Source organism: Podarcis pityusensis, assembly GCF_964106645.2.
Source record: "Podarcis pityusensis genome assembly, chromosome: 2".
NCBI classification, from domain to species: domain Eukaryota; kingdom Metazoa; phylum Chordata; class Lepidosauria; order Squamata; family Lacertidae; genus Podarcis; species Podarcis pityusensis.
In genome coordinates this window covers 125,490,645-125,516,217 of record NC_138029.1, presented here as the reverse complement: position 1 = coordinate 125,516,217, position 25,573 = coordinate 125,490,645, and the positions used below count along the sequence as shown (strand labels likewise).

Below are 25,573 nucleotides of genomic sequence, written 5' to 3'. Positions count from 1 at the left end.
AGAGACCTTTTGGTAAAGTTTTGTGACATCTATGGCAATTGTCCATAGAAGATCCCAGGGCTATTCAAAAGGGGAATTCAAATCAGGCGCACCGAGTTCTACCCAATATTATGGGTGCCCAGTGTGTACTTCCATAAAGAAGGCTGATCACCGAAGAATTGATGCTTTTGAATTATGGTGTTGGAGGAGACTCTTTTGAGAGTCCCATGGACTGCAAAAAGATCAAACCTATCCATTCTTATGGAAATCAGCCCTGAGTGCTCCCTGGAAGGACAGATCCTGAAGCTGAGGCTCTAAGACTTTGGCCACCTCATGAGAAGAGAAGACTCCCTGGAAAAGACCTTGATGCTGGGAAAGATGGAGGGCACAAGGAGAAGGGGACGACGGAGGACGAGATGGTTGGACAGTGTTCTCGAAGCTACCAGCATGAGTTTGACCAAACTGCGGGAGGCAGTGGAAGACAGGAGGGCCTGGCGTGCTCTGGTTCATGGGGTCATGAAGAGTCGGACACGACTAAATGACTACACAACAACAAAAGTGTGTACTTGTGACGTCATGTGTGTTTGTGATGTCACATCTTCGCTGCAAAAGGCAGGTCTGACATCTCCAATGTTGGACCACCCTAAACTTCCCACAATTCTTCCTCCCTTGTGCTGAATGGGTTTTCATCAGGTGTGAACATGCCATGTCTTGTTTTTGTTTATCTGACCCAGTAACTTGGAATTGGATCCATTTTACGTTCACCACCTATTGTAAATATTCATACCCTTACCACGCTGGTTCTTTAAGGGGAGGAGAGACCCTTTTTCTCTCCCATTCTCTTATTGCTGTTTGGCTCTGCATTAAGCTGCTTCTTTTGTGAGATAAGATGGCGCCCAGCACACTTCCCCCGTGCCTTTGGACGCTTGTGCCGATAGAAAAAACTTGAGCTCTTAGCTCTTAGCAGAGTTCTTTAGCAGCGGTAGAAAATGTTGCCTTGTGTGAGTTTCCTTTCGTTTTTGGCTGAGAGACGAAAGAATGTCCGCTCTCTCGCCGGGACTGATTTATGATGTTTTTCTTCTCATTAAAGGCTGTTAGAGATTAGCAAGAAGCCTGCGTTCAGTTTGATTTATTATGTGTAGTATTCACATACGGGAATCTTTGTGTGTGAACCAAACCACGCCTCAGAATGTGAGACGTCACACAGAACAGTTTAACCCTGTAAGTTCTGATTCTCCTCACATCTTCTGCTGCTGACCACTAGGTGCCATCCCTTTTGCACCTCATCCATTAACAACTCTGCTGCTGGATAAAGTGAGTAGACCAAGCCAGCAATAATGGGAGCTCTCAGTTAAGATGAAATTCTCAACTCTTCCCCTTCTATCACTATTAGACACTCAGGGCCTACTTTGCTTTACCCAAGCTTCTAGTTAAACCAGAGCCTGGTGCAAAATAATGACAACTACGGGGTGGAGCATCATAAGAACATCAGATGAGCCCTGCACCTATGTTGGGATGAATAAGGCTAATATAGTCCAGCATCCTGTTTTCACATCAGCCAAACAGATACTCAAAGCATGCCTGTAAGCACACTGGAGCTGATTTCTGCAGCAATCTCCCAATGTGTAATTCAGAACTAAGGTCCAGGATTCCTCTGAGCACATACTCACATCAGGAATTTATTTTTAGCACCAGAATTTGGGATTATATTGTAGTCACACAAAATTACACTCCTAATTCCCATCAATTTATCCTTACTGAGCAACCTCATTGAGGGATATGGTGGAGAAGGCCCTTTTTGTTGTTTGTTGTGCAGGATTTTAATTTAGGGTCACCCCTCTAATGGTGTGAGATTAATCAAACTGAGATGTCTGACTGCGGGCAGCAATTGTACAGATTCTAGACAGATGAGGGGCTTGTCAGTTATTAAGACCATACAGAAAGACACCAGAAATAATGTCATAAAAGGAGATTTTACTTCAAGAATTAGAGTCTGAAATACAGGGAAGAAATCTGAAGGAACCAGCATGAGAGATCAGAATAAACTGACACATGCAAAGCAGCAAAGGTATTTCCAGAGAGACGGATTATGCCCAGGTGCAGCTATTTCTGAAGAGCAGACAATCACTTGACTTAAATACACTTGGTGCTATACTTTGAAATTGTTAGCATTGAAAATCAAGCATCATTTGTGATATTAAATTGTTGGCAAAGAAACAAGAAAATGCCTACATGAGGCCATTATCACATGCATACCGATATTCTCTAGATGAAACAAAACTTTAGCCAAGTTCTCTTTATGTCCAAGTCTAACAATTTAATTTTCCTGATACCACTCATCTCCTTTCTTACTATCTAAAAACAATGTCCATGTCCATGTCCTGTCCAAAACCAAAACTTTAGTCATGTCCTTCCATGTTCTGTGTTTTTCCTAGCCTTGCATTTTTGATCCTCATCAAGAGCCTTCTGCCAAAACCATCTCACTTCTCATAAACTATTTGTAAATGTGTATCAACTTTGTAGATACCGGCTGAGACCCTACCTGCCCGCAGAACCTCTCCCCAGAGTGGTGCAGGCCCTGGTTGTCTCCCACTTGGACTACTACATTGTACTTTACGTGGGGCTACCCTTGAAGGAGATTCAGTGACTACAACCAATCCACAATGCGGCAGCTAGACTGGTTGATTGGGAGTCGCCGCCCAAACCGTGTAACATTAGTCCTAAAGGATCTTCACGGGCTCCCAGTACGTTTCTGAGAATGCTCCCAGTACGTTTCTGGACACAGAGATTTAGCTACGAGGGGCTTCTGGTGGTTCCCTCACTGTGAGAACTGAGGTTACAGGGAAGCAAGCAGAGTGCCTTCTCAGTTGTGGCACATTCACTGTGGAACACCCCGCCCCATTTCAACGAGATAAAGAATTACATAACTTTTAGAAGGCATCTGAAAGAAACTCTGTATCAGGAAGTTTCATGTTTTATTATGTTTCAATATGTACTGTAAGCCTCCCAGAGTGGTTGGAGAAATAAATTATTACTATTATTATTATTAGAAGTAGTAGTGGTATTAGTTGTATCAGAATCCCATACAACATTTAAAGATATCCCTATGTACCCAGTTCAATATCATTTTCTTCTAATTTAGCTAAGTACATTTTGTACTTTAGTAATTCAGTTTGAAACTTCTTAAGCAACTTATGAAATCCTGCTATGGGTCATGAACAGTTTTACTCCAGTTGAGATTGTGGCTGGGACTTCTACCTGTACAATTTTATGATATCCCTAGAACTGAGGATCAAATGTCATATTTAGTTTTTTGTTGTCAGGTGCTCCTTTGTGTTCAAATCAGGCCTCAATATAATAATGTAGCATTTGGGAATGAAGATGCAGCCCAGGAGCCCAGCACTGGAGGCCAAGATAGAGAAGATCTGCACGGCTACCATGAATTTCCCCTTTGTGCTCAGGTAGGTGGGCACAAAGGACACCCAAACACTGCAGAAGACCAGCATGCTGAAGGTGATCAGCTTGGCTTCATTGAAGGCCCCAGGAAGCTTCCTGGCTAGGAAAGCCACCGTGAAGCAGATGGCAGCCAGGAAGCCCATGTAGCCAAGGGAACTGTATAACATGGCAACAGATCCTTCGTTGCATTGGACAATGATCTCTCCAAGCTGGGAGCTCAGGTCAAAATCTGGGAATGGAGGAGAGATCCCCAGCCAGATGGTGCAGATGAGAACTTGCACACTGGAGCAGGAAATGACAATGGAGTGGGCCAAACTCTTTCCCAGCCATCTCCTCACCTTGTTCCCTGGCTTAGTGGCCAGGAAGGCCAGGACCACAGTGATGGTTTTTGCCAAGACAGAAGAGACAGCAACTGAGAAGATGATGCAGAAGGCTGTTTGTCGGAGAAGGCAGGTCACTTTCCTTGGCCTCCCAATGAAGAGGAAGGAGGACAAAAAGGAAAGCAGGAGGGAGACGAGGAGGATGTAGGAGAGGTCCCGATTGTTGGCTTTGACTATGGGAGTTTCGTTGTATTTAATAAAGATTCCTAAAACAAATCCTGTGGTTAAGGATAAGGAGAGAGCAAGGGAAGCCAGGAGGTTCCCCAAATATTCTTCATAGGATAGGAAGGTAAATATTTTGGGGACACATTGATGTCTATCCTCATTTGGATGCTGATTTTCTGGACATCTGGTGCATTCATTAGCATCTGCAGAGAGGAAAACACCCTTCAGTATCCTAACATCAGTCACACACCTGAAATTTGCTGACAGCACTATTGCATTTGGTGATTTCTCAGAAGGAAAAACTATGGAGAAACCTAGTCTGAATAGAGACAATGGATTCATATCTCATTACACATGCTAAACTATTTTTGGTCACCTGCATACTGTCCCTTGCTTTTTTCCTGTATGACTAATTGTAGTCGTTATCAGTCTTCAGCAGGTTTACCCATTGAGCTAATCAGCCATGCCCTAGTACCCTTCTGAGAAATAACCCACCCCACCCTACCACTATATATAAGGGTCTGGTGACTTCGAGTATCTGAAGAAGTGTGCATGCACACCAAAGCTCAGGCCTAGAACAAACTTAGTTTGTCTCTAAGGTGCTACTATTTTATTTTATTTTATTTCCAGTGCTATTTTCTAGAAAAAGAGGTGCCTGTCAGCGAATGGTCTGAATCAGAGGATTGGGGAATGCATTCTCAGGCAGGTCAGCTCCTCTCTGAAGAGGAAGAGACACAGACACTGGGCAGATTAGAACAGAGTTACGTAGCTACGAGATAATGGAAAGAGAACAGAAGGGAGGGAACAGCAAGCAAGGATGTCATAGGAGAGTGTGGGGGGACCCTCCCTCCCCACAAACTAAGAAGTCCATACGTATTAGAGAACAAAGGATGCAGAGAGCAGGAGGAACTTCTTGTTGGCACCAGGATGTTGTGCAGGGTAGAAGGGGGAGGATTTAGAGTAGCCAACTGCTCTCCTTGTGGAGGGATGTGGATCTTTGCTTGCAACCAGATGACGGAATAAAAAGAGCATAAATTATAAACTTCTCATTTATTCTTATCTGTGAAGTTACCAAAGGGAGGCGAGGACTGTCCACACCTGACAGTGCCGGAACTCACCATGAATGTCTCCGTTGTTCTCTTAGAATGCCAAAGGTCTCCACCTGACAGATGATGGAACTAGCCATTACCAACATCATGTTTGCAGTGGCTCAAATATTTTCCCCATCCTCCCATCAAAGGCCATTTTCTCTGAGATCCTCTCCTACCTTCCTGAGTGGAGATGGTCCCTTCTGAGCAGGGAGAACAATCATAGCAGCAGGGCGGCTTCCCTTCCTGAACTTTTCTGGAATATCCAGGGAGACAACTTTCTGTGCATCTTGAGCAAGGCACGGTCTAGGCATGAAGAGAAAACTGAGCACTAAGGAGAAAGTGAAAGGTGTATTTATGCCTTGGGACACAGATAATAGAATTTTGGAAGGATCCCGGAGAGGAGATATTTGCTTCCAATAACCTCAGGTGACCCCAGACCATATTTTGGGCAGTTACTTTTTTCTTTGATTTTTTGCAGAGCTGCATGGCAGAGAAACCTTTTAGGTTCTTCTGATCCCCCCGCCTTTAACACTGAAATGGAATTGTTTGCAAATATATTAGCCAATAGACTAAAAAAAATACTAAATGAATATATACATCAAGATCAAGCAGGGTTTTTAGCAGGTAGACAAATGAAGGAGAATATAAGAAATATTTTGAATATAATAGAATACCTGGAGGCTAAAAATGAAAGGAAAGCGGCAATGATGTTTATAAATGCTGAAAAAGCCTTCGATAATATTTCTTGGAAATTCCTGACAAAGTTTTTAGAACAAATTAGATGTGGTTCTAAATTTTTAAAAGGAATAGCAGCAATTTATTCAGAACAAAAAGCAGAATTAATTATAAATCAGGTGATAACGGACGATTGTAAGATTCAAAAAGGAACAAGACAAGGATGCCCATTATCACCATTACTATTCATCCTGGTACTGGAAGTACTTGCCAGAAATATAAGAGCAGACAAAGAAATTATAGGTGTAAAAACTGGGAAAAGTGAGTTCAAATTAAAAGCGTATGCAGATAACTTTTTTATGGACTTCAATCTCAATGTTTTGTTCTAAATCGGTTCTTTCTTCTTCCTTCATGTTTTTAACTAATAATTTAGTTTTATTCCTATTTAACTTAAATCCTGCAACTTCCTCAAATTTCTGAATCTTTTCTATTACTTCTATTTAAAAATAACTATGAAAAAATTTGGCTTGAGGTAAAAAAAAATGTAGAAATATGGAGCAGAATGAATCTCTCAATGTTAGGAAAAATATCAGCGATTAAAATGAATGTGTTGCCAAAAATGCTATTTCTTTTTCAATCAATATCAGTCATCCTGAAAGATGAATGCTTTAAAAAATGGCAGAAAGAGATTTTAAGATTTATCTGGGGGGGGGGGGGCAAAAGGCCAAGGATAAAACATAAAATACTTACAGATGTAAAAGATAGAGGTGGGTTTGCCCTCCCAGACCTTAAATTGTATTACGAATCTGCTTGTTTGGTATGGATCAGGGACTGGATGAGATTGGACAAGCAAGAGGCATTAGAACTAGAAGGACATGACAACAGATTTGGCTGGCATGCATACTTATGGTACGGGAAAGGGAAGATTCATAGAAGCTTTTACAACCATATAATCAGGAAATCATTAATGAGAGTATGAGAGAGATACAAAGACTTATTGGAACAAAAGACCCCGTGCTGGCTTTCACCACATAAAGCATTACTGCTCAAACCACTTGGGAAAAAAGGAAAATGGCTCACATATGTTGACTTATTAAAGGACCATGATGGAAAATGGAAATTAAGAGATCTCATCATAGATCAAAGTTCATTTTCAGTTAGTTGCATTATCGACAATTATATGAAACATAAGGAAGACAGCAAGAAAGGATTCAGCTATACAAGATCTAGGTTTCAAATAGAAGTGATCGAAGGGAAAGTGAAACTATTGAAGGCCGCATACAGCATACTGGTAGAATGGGAGATGAAAGACAAAGAGGTAAAATTAGTCATGATCAAATGGGCACAAGATATAGGTCATAACTTCATGATGGAAGATTGGGAAAGGTAATGGGGGAAAAAAATCCCCTTCATGGATCACTGCCTTGCCATGGCGAAGGGGCTTGAATAACTCAGAGAAGCTATGAGCTATGCTGTGCAGGGCCACCCAAGATGGACAGGTCATAGTGGAGAGTTTTGACCAAATGTGATCCACCTGGAGCAGGAACCGGCAAGCCACTCCAGTATCCCTGCCAAGAAAACCCCATGGACAAAGACAACAGGCATATAAAAGTTATGACGCTGGAAGATGAGCCCCTCAGGTCGGAAGGCGTCCAACATGCTACTGAGGAAGAGCAGAGGACAAGTACAAGTAGATTCAGAGCTGATGAAGCGGCTGGGCCAAAGCTGAAAGGACGCTCAGTTGCGGATATGCCTGGAAGCGAAAGGAAAGTCCAATGCTGTAAAGAAAAATATTGCATAGGAACCTGGAATGTAAGAACCATGAACCTTGGTAAGTTGGATGTGGTCAAAAATGAGATGGCAAAAAATAAATATTGACATCCTGGGCATCAGTGAACTAAAATGGACGGGAATGGGCAAATTCAGTTCGGATGACCATCATATCTACTACTGTGGGCAAGAATCCCGTAAAAGAAATGGGGTGGCCCTCATAGTCAACAAAAGAGTGGCAAAAGCTGTACTGGGATGCAATCTCAAAAATGATAGAATGATCTCGATACGAATCCAAGGCAGACCTTGGATTGAATGCAAATTTCCAAAAAATAGCAAGGAGAGACAAGAAGGCCTTCTTAAACGAGCAATGCAAAGAAATAGAGGAAAACAATAGAATGGGAAAAACCAGAGATCTGTTCAAGAAAATTGGAGATATGAAAGGAACATTTCGTACAAAGATTATGATAATAAAAGACAAAAGTGGAAAGGACCTAAGAGAAGCAGAAGACATCAAGAAGAGGTGGCAAGAATACACAGAGGAATTATACCGGAAATATATGGATGTCTCTTATACCCCAGGTAGTGTGGCTGCTGACCTTGAGCCAGACATCCTGGAGAGTGAAGTCAAATGGGCCTTAGAAAGCAATGCTAATAACAAGGCCAGTGGAAGTGATGATATGCCAGCTGAACTATTTAAAATTTTAAACGATGATGCTGTTAAGGTGCTACACTCAATATGCCAGCAAATTTGGAAAACTCAGCAGTGGCCAGAGGATTGGAGAAGATCAGTCTACATCCCAATCCCAAAGAAGGGCAGTGCCAAAGAATGCTCCAGCTACCGCACAATTGCACTCATTTCACAGGCTAGCAAAGTTATGCTTAAAATTTTACAAGGCAGGCTTAAGCAGTATGTGGACTGAAAACTCCCAGAAGTGCAAGCTGGATTTCGAAGGGGCAGAGGAACCAGAGACCAAATTGCAAACATGCGCTGGATTATGGAGAAAGCTAGAGAGTTCCAGAAAGACATCTACTTCTGCTTCGTTGACTATGCAAAAGCCTTTGACTGTGTCGACCACAGCAAACTATGGCAAGTTCTTAAAGAAATGGGAGTGCCTGATCACCTCATCTGTCTCCTGAGAAATCTTTACGTGGGACAAGAAGCTACAGTTAGAACTGGATATGGAACAACTGACTGGCTCAAAATTGGGAAAGGAGTACGGCAAGGCTGTATATTGTCTCCCTGCTTATTTAACTTATATGCAGAATTCATCATGCGAAAGGCTGGGCTGGATGAATCCCAAGCCGGAATTAAGATCGCCGGAAGAAATATCAACAACCTCAGATATGCAGATGACACAACCTTGATGGCAGAAAGTGAGGAGGAATTAAAGAACCTTTTAATGAGGGTGAAAGAGGAGAGCGCAAAATATGGTTTGAAGCTCAACATCAAAAAAACAAAGATCATGGCCACTGGTCCCATCACCTCCTGGCAAATAGAAGGGGAAGAAATGGAGGCAGTGAGAGATTTTACTTTCTTGGGCTCCATGATCACTGCAGATGGTGACAGCAGTCACGAAATTAAAAGACGCCTGCTCCTTGGGAGAAAAGCGATGGCAGTGGAAGACAGGCGTGCCTGGCGTGCTCTGGTCCATCGGGTCACGAAGAGTCAGACACGACTAAATGACTAAAAAACAAATGGAAAATTGATTTCAAATTTACAGATTGTTCTTTGCTGAAAGAAAATTATATGAAGATGATGTATAGATGGTATATGACTACAGTGCAGTTAGGAAAAATGTATAAAACTAGCTCAAATATGTGTTGGAAGTGTAAGGAAAAGGAGGGGACATTTTACCATATGTGGTGGGATTGTAATGAAATTTTTAAAAATTGAAATGATATACAATGAATGGAAGAAAATGTTCTATCTAACATTTGTTAAGAAACCTGAAGCATTTCTGTTAGGGATTGTAGGAAAAGATCTGCCAAGGAAGTTGAAAAATATCTTCATGTATGCGACAACAGTGGCGAGAGTCTTAATAGCACAAGGATGGAAGAACGAGGAAACCCCGACTAAAGAACTATGGCAAGAGAAACTGATGGACTATGCAGAACTGGCAAAATTGACACATAAACTACAGGACAAGGATAACTGTGACTTTAAAGATGAATGGGAAACTTTTACAAAGTATTTAAAGAAGCAACAAAGCGAACTGGTCTCCTTGGCAGGCTTTGAATGCTTCAAGAAAGCATCCACAAGATTGCAGTCAAAGCCTCATATGTACTGTTCAAAATGTTATTAGAGCAGAGCTGATGTCATAATTAATAAAATGACAGATCCAATTTTCCCTACCTTCTTAAATCGCTTGGGCCACACAATTGCTTCTGGGTTAATGGTGAACTTCAGATTTGAGGACTTTAGTCTCTCTATTCTCCCAATTTTCACTCTATCATGAGAGTTATTAGGAAACAGCACCCAATTCACGATATCAAAGTCAACGGCCAGTGCTCCATTCTCATCCAGGTACTGCCCATCAGCTGAAGTATTAGAGTAGAACTGGACTTCTTTCAAGAAACGATGAAGCTAGAATGATGGGGGGGGGGGAATCCAGGAATGAGTAAGCAGGGCTGAATTATAAACATGGTTTCATGTTCCCTCTGCATGCTAATCTTCTCTGTATCTCTCGCCTGGATTCATGTGACCATTGCTAGATTATTACCTGCCATGGCTGTAGCTTTTGAAGATCCAAACTGCCTCCACCCACAATCGACATCCTCTTTGACCTGGATGAATATGCGGCATTTAAAGCTTGAGCCACAGTTTGGATACTCAGGTAATTCACATAGCTGTCCTGGGACTGGATTCTTTCAATCTCTTCCTGGGGCAGCATCTTCACATTATCCTTCTCTCTGCATTTGGTCATACCCCTCACAGACAAGACATGCTTTGAATAGGAACAATCAAATGCTTCTTCTGAATACTGTTGACTAGCCAAGGACATTGGCCCATAGTAGTCTTTCTTCATCCTTTTTTTGGTCTTCATTACAAAGGAGAACGAGCCATGGGCATACCGGAAGCAATCAATATCATGTAACCAAATTTTGTTATGAAAAACTGTGGTTATCCAGACTTTCCCCCCAGTTTGTATCCTTTCAAGTAAGGACTCAACCTCTAGGATTATGAAAAGTCCACTTTGAGAGTCTGCAAAGTAAACAAATACATTGACTTGTCTCCACAGGGCAGGTGCTTCATGGGGTATCCACAGCCAAGTTTCTCGTTGTACTCTTTGTGTGAAGGCAACACAAATTTCCCTTTTGTTCATTAGAGGTGTCAAGGTACTCAGGAAGCTTTCCCCATTGTCATTGTCTGGAGCAAAGAGGCCGACCCACGTCCACCTGAAATGCAGGAGGAGTTGGACCATCCCCTGGTACTGCGTTTCTTGGTTTGGTGTCATGCGGTAGACAAAAGGGGACTGGAATTTATCAGTAAGAGCAAAGCCGTAACTGAGCTGGTAAAAAAAGAGAGAATTGTGGCTTGTATTTCAGGATTACGACTGGGTACTTCTATGTGAAAGATGCCGACAGATTTATTCAAACATCACTTTTTTTTTTGGAATTTAAACAACATTTTTTAAAAGTTCAAGCAATTCTTATACCGATTAATGGCAAAATTCTCTATGCAGTGAAGAAAAAGTCAATAAAAAAATGATCAAGAAGGTAAAACTCAATAATCAAACTTTAATTAAAATGCCTGCTGCAAGCAAAGAAAAGAAAAGTTTTCTGTAGGCTTTAGAAAGTCAGTAGGATGGTCAAATGGGCCTAAGAATTTGGATCTAATATCCCCATGGAAGCATGAGAAGGATTGTGGAAGGAAGATCTTGTCAGTATTTGAAAAGGAACGAGTTCTGACCTTCTTTGCCTGGTCCTCAGACCCTAGTCAGCACAAGGAGTCCTTGAGAAAGAGTACGTTGCAGAATGCTGCTTTTATTCTTAAAAGAAGTCTCCTCCAACCATGACTAACAGCTTTATACATACACCAAACTCAGCCAACTTTCTGCCATTCAAGCAACCCTCCACCACACACAATCAAAGACCACTCTATATATACAGATATTTGTAGGTGAAAGGTTCATGAGTCATGCAGGCTTTGCCGATTCATTGTAGGCCGCCGACTCATGCTGACTTTGGTATTAAAGAAACAGCGGCTAATTTTAAGCTGTGACAGATCTGAGGTTTACTGCATGCTGTACCTTGAAAGAAAATTTTATGAAAATGCTCTATCGCTGGTATTTAACTCTTAATAGCCAGAAACTGGAAGGGAGACTCAATCCCGACCAAACTGGAGTGGCAAGAGAAATGGCTGGAGCAAACATTTAGGAGAGAATGGAACTTGTATAGATAATATCTCAGTGAGCACCGTAAAAATATGAATTCACTGGTAGGTCTGCAGTGACTGCTGCAGAAATGTAGAAAATCATAGGAAAACAAAATAATGGAGATTCATTTGGAATGATTAAAAAAAAAGTGTGACACGTTAAAAGCATTTAGGATCCGCAATGGGCTGATGGGAAGTCGTTATAAAAGTTATTTATAATGAAAGAAGGTAATCATGTGGGGATATGCATTTTTCTTTTTCTGAATGTACACTTTCTTGTGGAATTCAATAAAGCATTTGAAGAAAGAATGAAAGAATGAAAGAAAGACAACAGGAAAGGGGTCTGTCTGTCCTCAACTGCAAGGGAGTTCCATAATTCTTCATCCCCTCCAACATCTGGGAGAAGAAAAGGCTAAGGAGTAAACACTCCACAAATCCTGCACCAGCTGAGTGGTGCTTTGCTTGCCTCCTTCCAGCAACTCCTGCAGCCAAGCTTGTGCCAAATGTATTGCTCTGCTTTCCTTTGGCGCACAGCAGTGAGGCTGAGAGGGAGGTCTTGTCGTCTGGGCAGCCCAGGACTTCTGTACCTACTGCCCAGGCTTGCACACTGTGGAGGTCACTTAGATACTGGTAACAAAGTGGTTTGACTTCATCCCAGAGGCTCACTCCATTGTCTTTCAAGACAGACAGATGCCAACAACAACAACAACAACAACCATGTGGCTAATGTTGCCAGGTGTGTTTCACTTTTCACTTGGACCCATTGATTACCTGTGGGATCTTGTAGATGCCCAATATGCTTGCAAGGTGTGTGGAGATGTCAAATTCACTCTTTTCAAGAACAGCTAGCAGCCTTTTCTGCTTTCCACAGCTGTAGTTTGGAATATTGATTTTCCCACCAGCAAGCAGGTCTGTCATGGAGTCAGAAGTCAGTCTTCCCTCAGAATAGTTATCATAGATGCTGTAGCCGAGGGTGATGTTGGATAAGATCCTGGGGTTGTGATTAATATCCCGAACAGCAAAGGAGAAGGAAATAACATGTGAGTTTTTCTTATCCACCCACCTGCGAAAAAAGTGTGTCACACAGTCAGCCTCAATTCAGTGAAAATGAAAGTCACATTCTTTCTCGTATAAAAGCAGCTAGGAAAATAGGTGACGAAGTAGAGCAAAGAGAGACATAGGTCTACTTGTACCTGTGTCTGTAGTAGCTTTGCAAGGGAGGAGTGTGGAGGGAAGACTAGAACACAAATCAGCCTCATTTCTGGTGACTTACCAAAAGTCCCTTGAGCCAAATTGACCCCCAGGCTGCTTTGTAAATGACTAAGCACAGTTGACATTTACGATTTGCAGTTGCATAGATTTTGTTGTTCATGGGGGAAAGAAATGTGTTCACATTTTATTTACTAAGGAAAACTTGCAACTTGAACACATCCCAAAGCACTTCCAACCCTTTAGAAAACACGTTATGCTTTGGAGAGCAGTACATGTCAAAAATACTACTAATTACTTAAAACACATTATAAGCTATGTTGCGACATGGCTTTTCAGCAATAAGAGTAATAATTTCTGGTTGGGTTTTCCTAGCCACCATCTGAACAGAAACATAGAACTCTTTAAATAAATGAAATGAAATGAAAAATTTCAAGGGTATCAGAAAACAAGTGTATCACGGGAAATGGAGACTACGTAGGAAGCAGAAATATATCAATGCATCATTACTTACGAGTCAAGTCTGCTGACAGGGGTGCTGGAAAAGGTGAAAGGAAATTGAGCATTAAAGAATCCTGAAAATGTGACCCCACTAATGAGGTGGTCTGCTAGCCGGTAAAAATTTGCAGCTAATTTTCGCTCCTTGATCGGATTCAGTGGGCATTTTGTCCTCTGCTGCATCCCGTTGGTTGCAAGAGGCAGCAACACAAGAAGTGTTATCATTCTGGATCTACCTGCTACGCTTTCCTTGTAGCTGTTCCACCCAGCACTAGCTGCTGGTCTTAAGAAGCCCCAAATTCATGCAAATCAGAGATTGCAGTAAACTGACAAATGTACCTTCTCACTTCACCTGCTCTATATCTTGCCCCCCTAGATTTTGTGACACAATATATATCTTATAGATCCAACTTTTCTGGCACAGTGGAATAAAAAACTTCCTGCTGCCCTTAATTGCGATATTTACCTTATTTGTCCCAAAGGCAATATTCAAGCGCAGGGGTGGGTGCTACTTGGACTCAGGAAAGAATAAAAATAGCTCACTGTGATTCTGATGATTGTAAAGGGAAGAAAGATCTCCCCTGAAACTTGATGGGAGCAGGTGCAGAGCCGAAGAAAACATGTTTACTCAATAGGCTGCCACGGATCATCAAGGGTAAAGGTGACTTTGGCAAAACATGACTGACATCAGAAGAGCCCTGAGGTTGCATCAGGCCAAAGGCCCACAAAGTCCAGCATCCTGTTCTCACAATGGCCAACCACTTGACACAAAGGGAAGGCCACAAGCTGGAGATGAGAGCAGAACTTTCCCTACATGCCATTTTCCTACCTCCAAACGAGGAGTGATAACCAATGGCTTCAAGTTGCAGGAAACAAGATTCCAACTAGACATACGGATAAACTTTCTGACAGTAAAAACTCTTTGACAGTGGAACGTCTCCCTCTGGAGGTTGTGCGCTCTGCTTCCCTGGAGGTTTTTAAGCAAATGTTGGCCCTATACAATGAATTCAAAAAACCAACAAAAGTACTGAAACTCTCAGTAAAAGACCCAGAGAGAGTGCATTGCAGCATCCCAATCTTGAATTCAAGTGTGTGCCCATTTGAGTAAATCCAGTTATTGTCATGGAAGCCCTTAAGTCCTAATTGGGCCCAATGGCAAGTTCTGCATGGGTATGGTCCTCCAAAACTATGCCAGAGACCACCTGTGCCAGCTCAGTCAGTGGTGCCCCGGGCATGGTTCATACACCATCAACATCCCCTAGCTGTCTCTCCAGCCCAACAAATACATTCCAAGAGCTAGAGATATTGTTGGAAAGGAAATAATGCTTCTATGGACAATTGCAGCAGGGCAATTGTCCATTGAAGATCCCAGGGCTGTTCAAAACATAAAAATCCAAAAGGGGAGTTAAAAATCAAGCGTGCTGAGTTCCACCCAACATTATGGGTGCCCAGTGCGTGCTTGTGACGCCACGTGTGCTTGTGACATCACTCCTCATCGCTGCAGCAAGAGGGTCCAACATATCCAATGGAGGACCACACTAAACTGCCCACCATTCTTCCTCCTTTGTGCTGAATAGGTTTTCATCAGGTGTGAACATGCCATGTCTTGTTTTTGTTTATCTGACCCAGTAACTTGGAATTGGATCCATTTCACGTTCTTTGGATACATGACCACCTATTGTAAATATTCATACCTTTACCACTTTTTACTTTTTTAAAAAAACTTTTACCACATACCTTTTTAAGGGGAGGAGAGAGCCATTTTCTCTCCCCTTCTCTTATTGCTGTTTGACTCTGCATTAAAGTGCTTGTTCAGCTGCTGACCACTAGGTGCCATTTCTTTAATCTGGGCATTGGCTGTCCCTTTTGGACCCCATCCATTATCACCTGTGCTGCTGGATAAAGCGGGTGGGTCAAACAAGCAAAAATGGGAGATCTCAGTTAAGATGAAATTCTCAATTCTGCCCCTTCTATCACTATTAGACTCTTAGGGCCTACAGAGCCTGGTACAAAATAATGACTATGGGGAGGGGCACCATAGAACATCAGATGAGCCCTGCACCTATGTTGGGATGGATGAGGCTAATGTAGTCCAGCATCCTGTTTTCACATCAGCCAAACAGATACCCCAAGGATGCCTAGAGCTGATTTCTGCAATGCGTAATTCCAATGCGTAATTCAGAACTAAGGCCCAGGATTCCTCTGAGCACAGGCCCACATGAGAAATTTATTCTTAGCACCAGAATATGGATTTATATTGTGTCACATAAAATTACTCTTCTAATCCCCCTCAGTTTCTTTTACCTGACGCAACCTCATTGAGGGGTGGGGTGGAGAAGGCCTTTTTTGTTGTTTGTTGTGCAGGATTTTAATATAGGGTCACCCCTCTGATGGTTTAGGATTAATCACACTGAGATGTCTGACTGCAGGCAGCAATCATACAGATTCTAGATGGGTGAGGGGCTTGTCAGTTATTAAGACCATACAGGAAGACATCAGGAACAATATAATAAAAGGAGATTTTACTTCAGGGATCAGAGTGCGAAATACAGGGAAAAAATCTGAAGGAAACAGCACAAGAGCTCAATATAAACTGACACATGCAAAGCAGCAAAGGCATTTCCAGAGAGACGTATTCTGCCCAGGTGCAGCTATTTCTGAATAGGAGACAACTTTCTATGCTTTCAAATTACTTTTATCAAGAATCATATGTGTTATTAAATTGTTGGCATAGAAATGAGAAAATGCCTACATGAGGCCATTATCACATGCATACCAATATTCTGTAGATGGCACAAAACTTTAGCCAAGTTCTCTTTATGTCCGAGTCTGACAACTTTAATTTTCCTTAGACCACTCATCTCCCTTCTGACTATCTAAAAGCAGTGTCCATGTCCAGTCCAAAACCAAAACTTCAGTCATATCCTTCCATGTTCTTAGTTTCTCCTAGCCTTGCATTTTTGATTCTCATCAAGAGTCATTTGCCCAAACCATCTCTCTTCTCATAAACTTTTTGTAAATGTGTATCATTTTTTTAGATACTGGCTGAGACCCTACCTGCCTGCAGACTGTTTCCCCTGAGTGGTGCAGGCCCTGGTGACCTCCCGCTTGGACTACTACAATGTGCTTTACATGGAGTTACCCTTGAAGGAGATTCAGTGACTACAACTAATCCACAATGCGACAGCTAGACTGGTGCCTGGGAGTGGCCACCGAGACAATGTAACATTGGTCCTAAAGGGTCTTCACTGGCTCCCAGTACATTTCTGAGCACGATTCAAAGTGTTGGTGCTGACCTTGAAAGCCCTTGACAGCCTCAGCCCTGTATACCTGAAGGAGTGTCTCCTCCCCCATCGCAACACCTGGACACTGAGGTTCCCTTCCGAGAACCTTCTGCTGGGTCCCTCATTGCAAGAAGCAAGAGTTACAGAGAAAAAGGCAGATGGCCTTTTCGGTGGTTGCACCCTCTCTGTGGAACACCCTCCCCCCTCGGATGTCAAAGAGATAAAGAACTAAATAACTTTTCTAAAACTCTGTATCAGGAAGTTTAATGTTTGATGCTTTATTAAGTCTCAATATGTGCTGTAAGACGCCCAGAGTGGCTGGAGAAATAAATAAAATAGTAGTAGTAGTATCAGATTCCCATAAGACTTTTATCAATATCCCTTATGTAGCCAGTTTAGCATCATTTTTCTTCTAATTTAGCTAAGTTCATTTTGTACTTTAGCAATTCAGTTTGCAATGTCTTAAGCAGCTTATGAAATCCTGCTATGGGTAATGAGCAGTTTTACTCCAGTTGAGATTGTGGCTGGGACTTCCAGCTGTACAATTTTATGATATCCCTAGAACTAAGGATCAAATGTCATGTTTAGTTTTTTCTTGTCAGGTGCTCCCTCATGTTCAAATCAGGCCTCAATATAATAATGTGGCATTTGGGAATAAAAATGCAGCCCAGAAGCCCAGCACTGGAGGCCAAGATAGAGAAGATCTGCACAGCTACCATGAATTTTCCCTTGGTGCTCAGGTAAGTGGGAACAAAGGACACCCAAACACTGCAGAAGACCAGCATGCTGAAGGTGATCAGCTTGGCTTCATTGAAGGCCCCAGGCAGATTCCTTGCTAAGAAAGCCACTGTGAAGCAGATGGCAGCCAGGAAGCCCATGTAGCCAAGAGAACTGTAAAACATGGCAACAGAGCCTTCGTTGCATTGGAGAATGATCTCTCCAAGCTGGGAGCTCAGGTCAAAGTTTGGGAATGGAGGAGAGATCCCCAGCCAGATGGTGCAGATGAGAACTTGGACACTGGAGCAGGAAATGACAATGGAGTGGGCCAAACTCTTTCCCAGCCATCTCCTCACTTTGTTCCCTGGCTTAGTGGCCAGGAAGGCCAGGACTACAGTGATGGTTTTTGCCAAGACAGAAGAGACAGCAACTGAGAAGATGATACAGAAGGCTGTTTGTCGGAGAAGGCAGGTCACTTTCCTTGGCCTCCCAATGAAGAGGAAGGAGGACAAAAAGGAGAGCAGTAGAGAGATGAGGAGGATGTAGGAGAGGTCCCTGTTGTTGGCCTTGACTATTGGTGTTTCCTTGTATTTCATAAAGATTCCTAACACAAAACATGTGGCTAATGATAAGAGGAGGGCAAGGGAAGCCAGGATGCTCCCCAAACATTCTTCATAGGACAGGAAGGTTATTTCTTTGGGGACACATTGATCTCGGTCTTCATTTGGATGCTGATCTTCTGGACATTTGGTGCATTCATCAGCATCTGCATAGAGAAAAACACACTTTGGTATCCTAACATCAGTCACACACCTGAAATTTGCTGACATCCCTGTTGCATTTGTTGATTGACAGGTTGGCAGCAGCACCCACCTGCTTTTTTCACCTGGGAAATTAAGATCTAGTGCAAAGACCAGAAAAAATTCTGGATCCCTGGATTAAACAACTGTGGTTAAATGGATCAATAGTTTGACTCACTATAAAGGCACTTCTTGTAATATTGAAATATTGAGAAGCAAATGTGTTAAGCTAGAATTATAATTTGTAAAATCACGTATTGCATTAAAATTCTATGATTCCTCCAAGGAACTCGGAGGAGTATTATTGTGTGGCACTGCCTCCATTCCTGAACTGCTGGGACCTCTCAGAAATTAGTCAGGTGGTCTCTCTAGCCCTAGTGCTGACTGACTCCATGGCAGGACCAAGAATGTTATTTTTGCTTCAATCATTACCCATGATCAGTGGCGCAAGGCACTTTAAAGAATGGCAAAAAGTGATATCTAAATTTATCTGGCAGGCGGGAAAACCAAGGATAAGATATAAACTGTTGGTAGACTCCAAAGAAAGAGGTGTTTTCTCCCTGCCAGACTCAAAGTTATGTTATGAAGCGTCCTTCCTATGCTGGTTTCGGGAATGGATACTGTTAAAAAATACTGATATATTAAACTTAGAAGGTCATTATAACAGGTACAGGTGACATGCATATTTAAGGTATGGAAAAACCAAAGTACATATGGGATTCCTGAACTACTTGATAAGAAAATCAATCTACAAGGTTTGGGAGAGATATAAAAATTTACTAGAGTGGAGGATACCATGGTGGCTCTCCCCGCTAGAAGCCATATTGGTTAAAAAATTAATATGAGAGGTGATTGGGCAATTTATAAAGAATTGCTAAGTAGAAGATCATAGAATCATAGAATCATAGAGCTGGAAGAGACCACAAGGGCCATCGAGTCCAACCCCCTGCCAAGCAGGAAACACCATCAATTAAAACTGTAAAAGTTTGAAGACATTAGAGAGCTATTAACAGATTGGTTACAGTATCATCAATTAAATGATGTCTTCAAAAAAGGGTTTTGATACAGAGATGTCAAGGTTTGAAAAATATCTGTTGGAAAATAATGTGAAATTACTTTCAAAAATGTACAAATTACTCTTAGAATGGTTTACTAAAGATGAGGAAGTTAAACCAGTAATGATTCAGTGGGCAATGGATTTTGGTTATAACACACAGTTTTCATCATAAGAAAAGTTATGGAAAGAGGATTCAAAGTTTACAGCTTGCGGTTTGTTGAAAGAAAATTACATGAAAATGATGTACCGTTGGTATTTGACACCCATTAAACCTGAAAAAATGTATAGAACCAGCTCGAATCTATGCTAGAAATGTAAAAGGAAAGAGGGTACTTTTTTTTAGAAATGGAACCCATGGGAGGGAAGGAGATCTGAAGGTTTGAAATAATAATAATATAATAATAATTTATACCCCGCCCATCTGACTGGGTTTCCCCAGCCACTCTGGGTGGCTTCCAGCAGAATATTAAAATACAATGATTCATCAAAAATTAAAACTTCCCTAAACAGGGCTGCTTTCAGATGCCCCTGCAGCGCAATCCCCCAGGATACGCGCCCCACCCCTGTGGGTGACGCGTACCACCCCCAGGACACACGCCACCCCCACCCCCGCCTGCTCTCTGCCCCCGGAGTGGGCTGGGAATCTGCTGAAAGGCCATCAACATGGGATAAAACATCCCCTACCACTCTCTAGAAACAATTTGGATCCATTAAGTGGCGGGGGCGGACCATCTGCATTGGTCCCACCTCCCTGTAGAGGGGAAGGGTCATAGAGAAGTCCAGTTGCATAAGCTCTTTTTATTTTATTTTTTTGAAATGGCTATGTTTAATGTGTACAACTTTATGTAAAACAAATAAAAAATTATTTTAAAAAATAAATGAATGCCTCCAGTGTTCTCTTAGAATGGCAACAGTACTCACCTAACAGATGATGGAAATGAATTCCAACGAGTACCAGCTGAAAAAAAAAGAGCTGGCCATTACTAACGTCTTGGTTGGACTGGCTCAAATATTTGCCCCATCCTCCCATCAAAGGCCATTTTCTCTGAGATCCTCCCCTACCTTCCTGAGTGGAGATGGTCCCTTCTGAGCAGGGAGAACAATCATAGCAGCAGGGCGGCTTCCCTTCCTGAACTTTTCTGGAATATCCAGGGAGACAGCTTTCTGTGCATCTTGATCGAGGCACGGTCTAGGCATGAAGAGAAAATTGAGCATGAAGGAGAAAGTGAAAGGTGCATTTGTGCTACAATAGTATTGTAAATTACAATACTAGGATAACAGTTAACAACAAACAGGAGCATAGCATAAACCATCATATGAACATCAGCAATGAAACAAGTCCTCCATTTGTTGCCATCACATCTTCTACCAGTTGACCACTTCTAAGACTGACTGATGTTTTGCTCCAAAGACTAAATGGAGTCCTTGGTGTTGCTTCTAAAGACTGCACCTAGTGCAGAATTTCATGCCCAGTTCTCTATGCCCAAACAGAAGTGGAATACCTTATTATACTCCAGCCTTGCCCAACCTGGTGCCCCTCAGATATCTTTGCACAATGCTGGCTGGGGTGCATGGGAGTTGTAGTCCACAATATTTAGTGGGCACCAGGTTGGGAAAATGTGTTCTGCTCTGCTTTGGAGATTCTCCTATTTACTTTGAAATTATATACATGTTTACTCAAGAGCAGGTTCCTCTAAACTCATTGGGACTTAGCTCCAAGGACACATCCACAAGATTGCAGTCAAAGCCTCATATGTTTTATTCAAAATGTTATTAGAGCATAGCAGATGTCATAGTTAATAAAATGACAGATCCAATTTTTCCTACCTTAAATCGCTTGGGCCACACAATTGCTTCTGGGTTAATGGTGAACTTCAGATTTGAGGACTTCTGTCTCTCTCCCAATTTTCACTCTATCATGAGAGTAATTAGGAAACAGCACCCAATTCACAATATTGAAGTCAATGGCCAGTGCCCCATTCTCATCCAGGTACTGTCCATCAGCTGAAGTATTAGAGTAGAACTGGACTTCTTTCAAGAAACGATGAAACTAGAGTGACAGGGGGAAATCAAGGAATGAGTAAGCGGGGCTGCATTATAAACATGGTTTCATGTTCCCTCTGCATCCTAATCTTCCCTAAATAAGAACCACTGTATCTCTCACCTGGAATTATCTAACCATGCTAGATTATTGTTGTTTAGTCGTTTAGTCATGTCTGACTCTTCGTGACCCCATGGACCAGAGCACGCTAGGTTATTAGACACCCTCAATCTTCTTCAGCCTCAATCTTCTTTTTGGGGTGACAAAAATCAACATTATTACATATATTAGGAAAGGTTGATTTGTGGGGACAGATCAGTCGCTAGACCGAGAGACTCTTAATCTGAGGGTCACGAGTTTGAACTCTATGTTGGGCAAAATATTCCTGCATTGCAGGGCGTTGGACTAGATGCCCCTCATGGCCCACCCAACTTTACAATTCTATGATTCTAAGGTGTTTGGGAAAATATGTAAAACATGATGAACATGGCTTTATTAAAGGAAGAACACTAAGTTCAATGAAGGATGAAGTCATCTTTCTGCAGCACAATGAAACTATTTAAAGAAGGCTATTCAGTGGCACACTGATAATCAAAGAATATAAAGATATATAAGGAATATAAGAATATAAAAGCACAATACATGATAAAAAAGAACACACACACCCCACAAACCAATAGCAACCCTCCCCCAACCCATCACACAAACACATTTAAAATGGGTATAAGATGTTATTCAGACAAGGGCCAAGTTGAAGAGTTATATGGAGAGAGGTAGTCCTTGAGGTATTGTGGTCCTGGATGAGAGAAACTCTGATGGACTTCTGCCAGCAGATGAAACAATGTCAAAGGCCTGTCAGTCAATGTAGACAATACTAACCAGTGTTCTGTCACAGTGCAAGACACTTCCCGATGATCCTTTCATGGTGATTTCAGAGTTGGGACAACAAATTCCACTTTGCAAAAAGAAATGGACATACCTGCCATGGCTGTAGCATTTGAAGTTCCCAACTGCCTCCACCCACAATCGACATCCTCTTTGACCAGGATGAATAGGCAACATTTAAGGCCTGAGCCACAGTTTGGATACTCAGGTAATTCACGTAGCTGTCCTGGGACTGGATTCTTTCAATCTCTTCCTGGGGCAGCATCTTCACATTATCCTTCTCTCTGCATTTGGTCATACCCCTCACAGACAAGGCATGCTTTGAATAGGAACAATCAAATGCTTCTTCTGAATACTGTTGACCAGCCAAGGACATTGGCCCATAATAGTCCTTCTTCATCCTTTTTTTGGTCTTCATTACAAAGGACAAAGAGCCGTGGGCATACTGGAAGCAGTCAATATCACATAAGAAAATTTTGTTCTGTGGAACTGTGATTATCCAGACTTTCCCCCCAGTTTGTATCCTTTCAAGTAAGGACTGTACCTCTATGATTATGTAGAGTCCACTTTGAGAGTCTGCAAAGTAAACAAATACATTGACTTGTCTCCACAGGGCAGGTGCTTCATGGGGTATCCATAGCCACGTTTCTCGTTGTACTCTTTGTGTGAAGGCAACACAAATTTCCTTTTTGTTCATCAGAGGTGTCAAGGTACTCAAGAACCTTTCACCAGTGTCATTGTCTGGAGCAAAGAGGCTGACCCATGTCCATCTGAAGTGCAAGAGCAGTTTGACCATGCCTTGGTACTGGGCTTCTTGGTTTGGCACCATTTGGTAGACAAAAGGGGACTGGAATTTATCAGTAAGAACAAAGCCATAACTGAGCTGGTGAAAAAAGGGGGAAAGAATGATAGATTTTGTTTCAGGATTAAGCCTGGATACTTCTATGCGAAAGATGCTGACAGATTTAGTGTAAATCTCAAAAAAAATTGGAGGTTAAAAAAAAAGTTAAACTTTTTTTATACCGATTAATGGCAAAGTTTTATATGAAATTAAGAAGCATTCAATAAAAAACAATCAAGAAAGTAAAGCACTGTTATGTACTAAGCTTGGATCCTAGAACAATAGGCAGGTAGGATCCTAGAATGCAATAACTGATTGGCCTGCAGGAGAAGACCAATCAGGCTCCAGGAGGGAAGCAGAATCAGCCAATCAGACCGGACTCATTGTGTAAATAATGCATATAGAAGCCTGAGATTTGGTGGGCAATTAAATCACTGTTTACAAGCTGCAATAAAGAGCATGAAATCACTGCAGGACTTGAAGTATATTTCAAGCACTATAATCAAACTTAAATTAAAATGTCTGCTGAAAGAAAATTCAAGTTTTGAGTAGGCCATAGAAAGACAGTAGGAAAGGGGCCTGTCTGTCCTCAACTGCAAGGGAGTTCCATAACCCTGCATACCCTCCAACATCTGGGAGAAGGAAAGGCTAAGGAGTAAACCCTGCACAAATCCTGCACCAGCTGAGTGCTGCTTTGCTTGCCTCCTTCCAGCAACTCCTGCAGCCAAGCTTGTGCCAAATGTATTGCTCTGCTTTCCTTTGGAGCACAGCAGTGAGGCTGAGAGGGAGGTCTTGTCATCTGGGCAGCCCAGGACCTCCGTACCCACTGCCTAGGCTTGCGCACCGTGGAGGTCACTTAGATACTGCTAACAGAGTGGTTTGACTTATTCCAGAGGCTCACTCCATTGTCTTTCAAGACAGACAGATGCCAACAACAACAAAAACAACAACCATGTTGCCAGGTGTGTTTCACTTGGGCCAATAGACTACCTGTGGGATCTTGTAGATGCCCAACATGTTTGCAAGGTGTGTGGAGATGTCAAGTTCACTCTTTTCAAGAACAGCTAGCAGCCTTTTTTGCTTCCCACAGTGGTAGTTTGGAATATTGATTTTCCCACCAGCAAGCAGGTCTGTCATGGAGTCAGAAGTCAGTCTTCCCTTAGAATAGGTATCATAGATGCTGTAGCCCAGGGTGATGTTGGGCAAGATGCTGGGGTTATGATTAATATCCCGAAGAGCAAGGGAGAAGGAAATAATGTGTGAGTTCTTCTTATCCACCCAGCTGCAAAAAAAGTGTGTCACACAGTCAGCCTCAATTCAGTGAAAATGAACGTCACATTATTTTTTGTATTAATCAAAGTAACTAAGAAAAGAGGCTAGGAGGTAGAGCAAAGTGAGACAGAGGTCTGCCTGTACCTGTAGTATTTTTGAAAGGGAGGAGCATGGAGGAAAGACCAGAACACAAATCAGCCTCATTTCTGGTGACCTACCAAAAGTCCCTTGAGCCAAATTGACCCCCAGGCTGCATTGCAAGTGACTAAGCACAGTCAACATTTACAATTTGCAGTTGCATGGATTTTGTTGTGCACGAAGAAAATAATTGTGCTCCCATTTCATTTACTACAGAAAACCTGCAACTCAAAAACAACCCACAACACTTCCAACCCTTTAGAAAACAAGTTATGCTTTGGAGAGCAGTACATGTCAAAACTACTACTAATTCCTTAAAATACATTATACAACACTTTGAAACATGCCTTTTCACCAACTGAACAGACATAAAGAACTCTATAAATGAAATGAAACGAAAATTTTCAAAATTATCAAACAGTATCATGGGAAATGGAGAGCAAGTAGGACGCAGAACAACATCTATGCATCATTACTTACGTCTCAAGTCTGCTGACAGGGGTGCTGGAAAACGTGAAAGGATATTGAATATTAAAGTATCTTGGAGATGCGACTCCACTAATGAGGTGGTCTGCTAGCCGGTAAAAATTTGCAGGCAATATTTGCTCCTTGATCTGCTTCAGTGGGCATTTTCCTCTCAGCTGAATCCCATTGGTTGCAAGAGGCAGCAACAGAAGCAGTGTTATCATTCTGGGTCTACCTGCTACGCTTTCCTTGTAGCTGTTCCACCAAACACTAGCTGCTGGTCTTAATAAGCCCCAAATTCTTGCAAATCGGAGATTGCAATGAATTGACAAATACAGGGAGGTGTCCAGCTCTGGGCTCAGAGCTATAGGGTGATGATTCAGAGGTGGAGCATCTATTTTGCACCAAGGTGGTGAGAGGGTGCAGTCTCTGCTCCCTGTTCCAGGCAGAGCTGAGGATTTCCCCTTCCTGG

General features: G+C 42.1%; 1 protein-coding gene and 1 pseudogene across 2 annotated transcripts; both read right to left on the bottom strand.

The window, feature by feature from the left end:
- Positions 1–3,283: 3,283 nt before the first annotated feature.
- Positions 3,284–15,097, bottom strand: LOC308465624 (vomeronasal type-2 receptor 26-like; the record flags this gene model as incomplete). Its single annotated transcript, XM_080985650.1, has 7 exons — positions 3,284–4,183; positions 5,248–5,374; positions 9,873–10,103; positions 10,240–11,028; positions 12,666–12,957; positions 13,618–13,884; positions 15,039–15,097. The coding sequence occupies 7 exons, from the start codon at positions 15,095–15,097 to the stop codon at positions 3,285–3,287; spliced, it is 2,664 nt and encodes an 887-aa protein (XP_080841776.1). The 3' UTR covers position 3,284.
- Positions 15,098–17,469: 2,372 nt separating this feature from the next.
- LOC308465614 (vomeronasal type-2 receptor 26-like) lies at positions 17,470–25,325 on the bottom strand (annotated as a pseudogene). Its single transcript has 6 exons — positions 25,117–25,325; positions 24,217–24,508; positions 22,480–23,268; positions 21,287–21,509; positions 20,522–20,648; positions 17,470–18,368 (listed from the first exon to the last, which is right to left on the bottom strand). The product of its transcript is annotated as a vomeronasal type-2 receptor 26-like (transcript).
- Between the last annotated feature and the right edge of the window lie 248 nt (positions 25,326–25,573).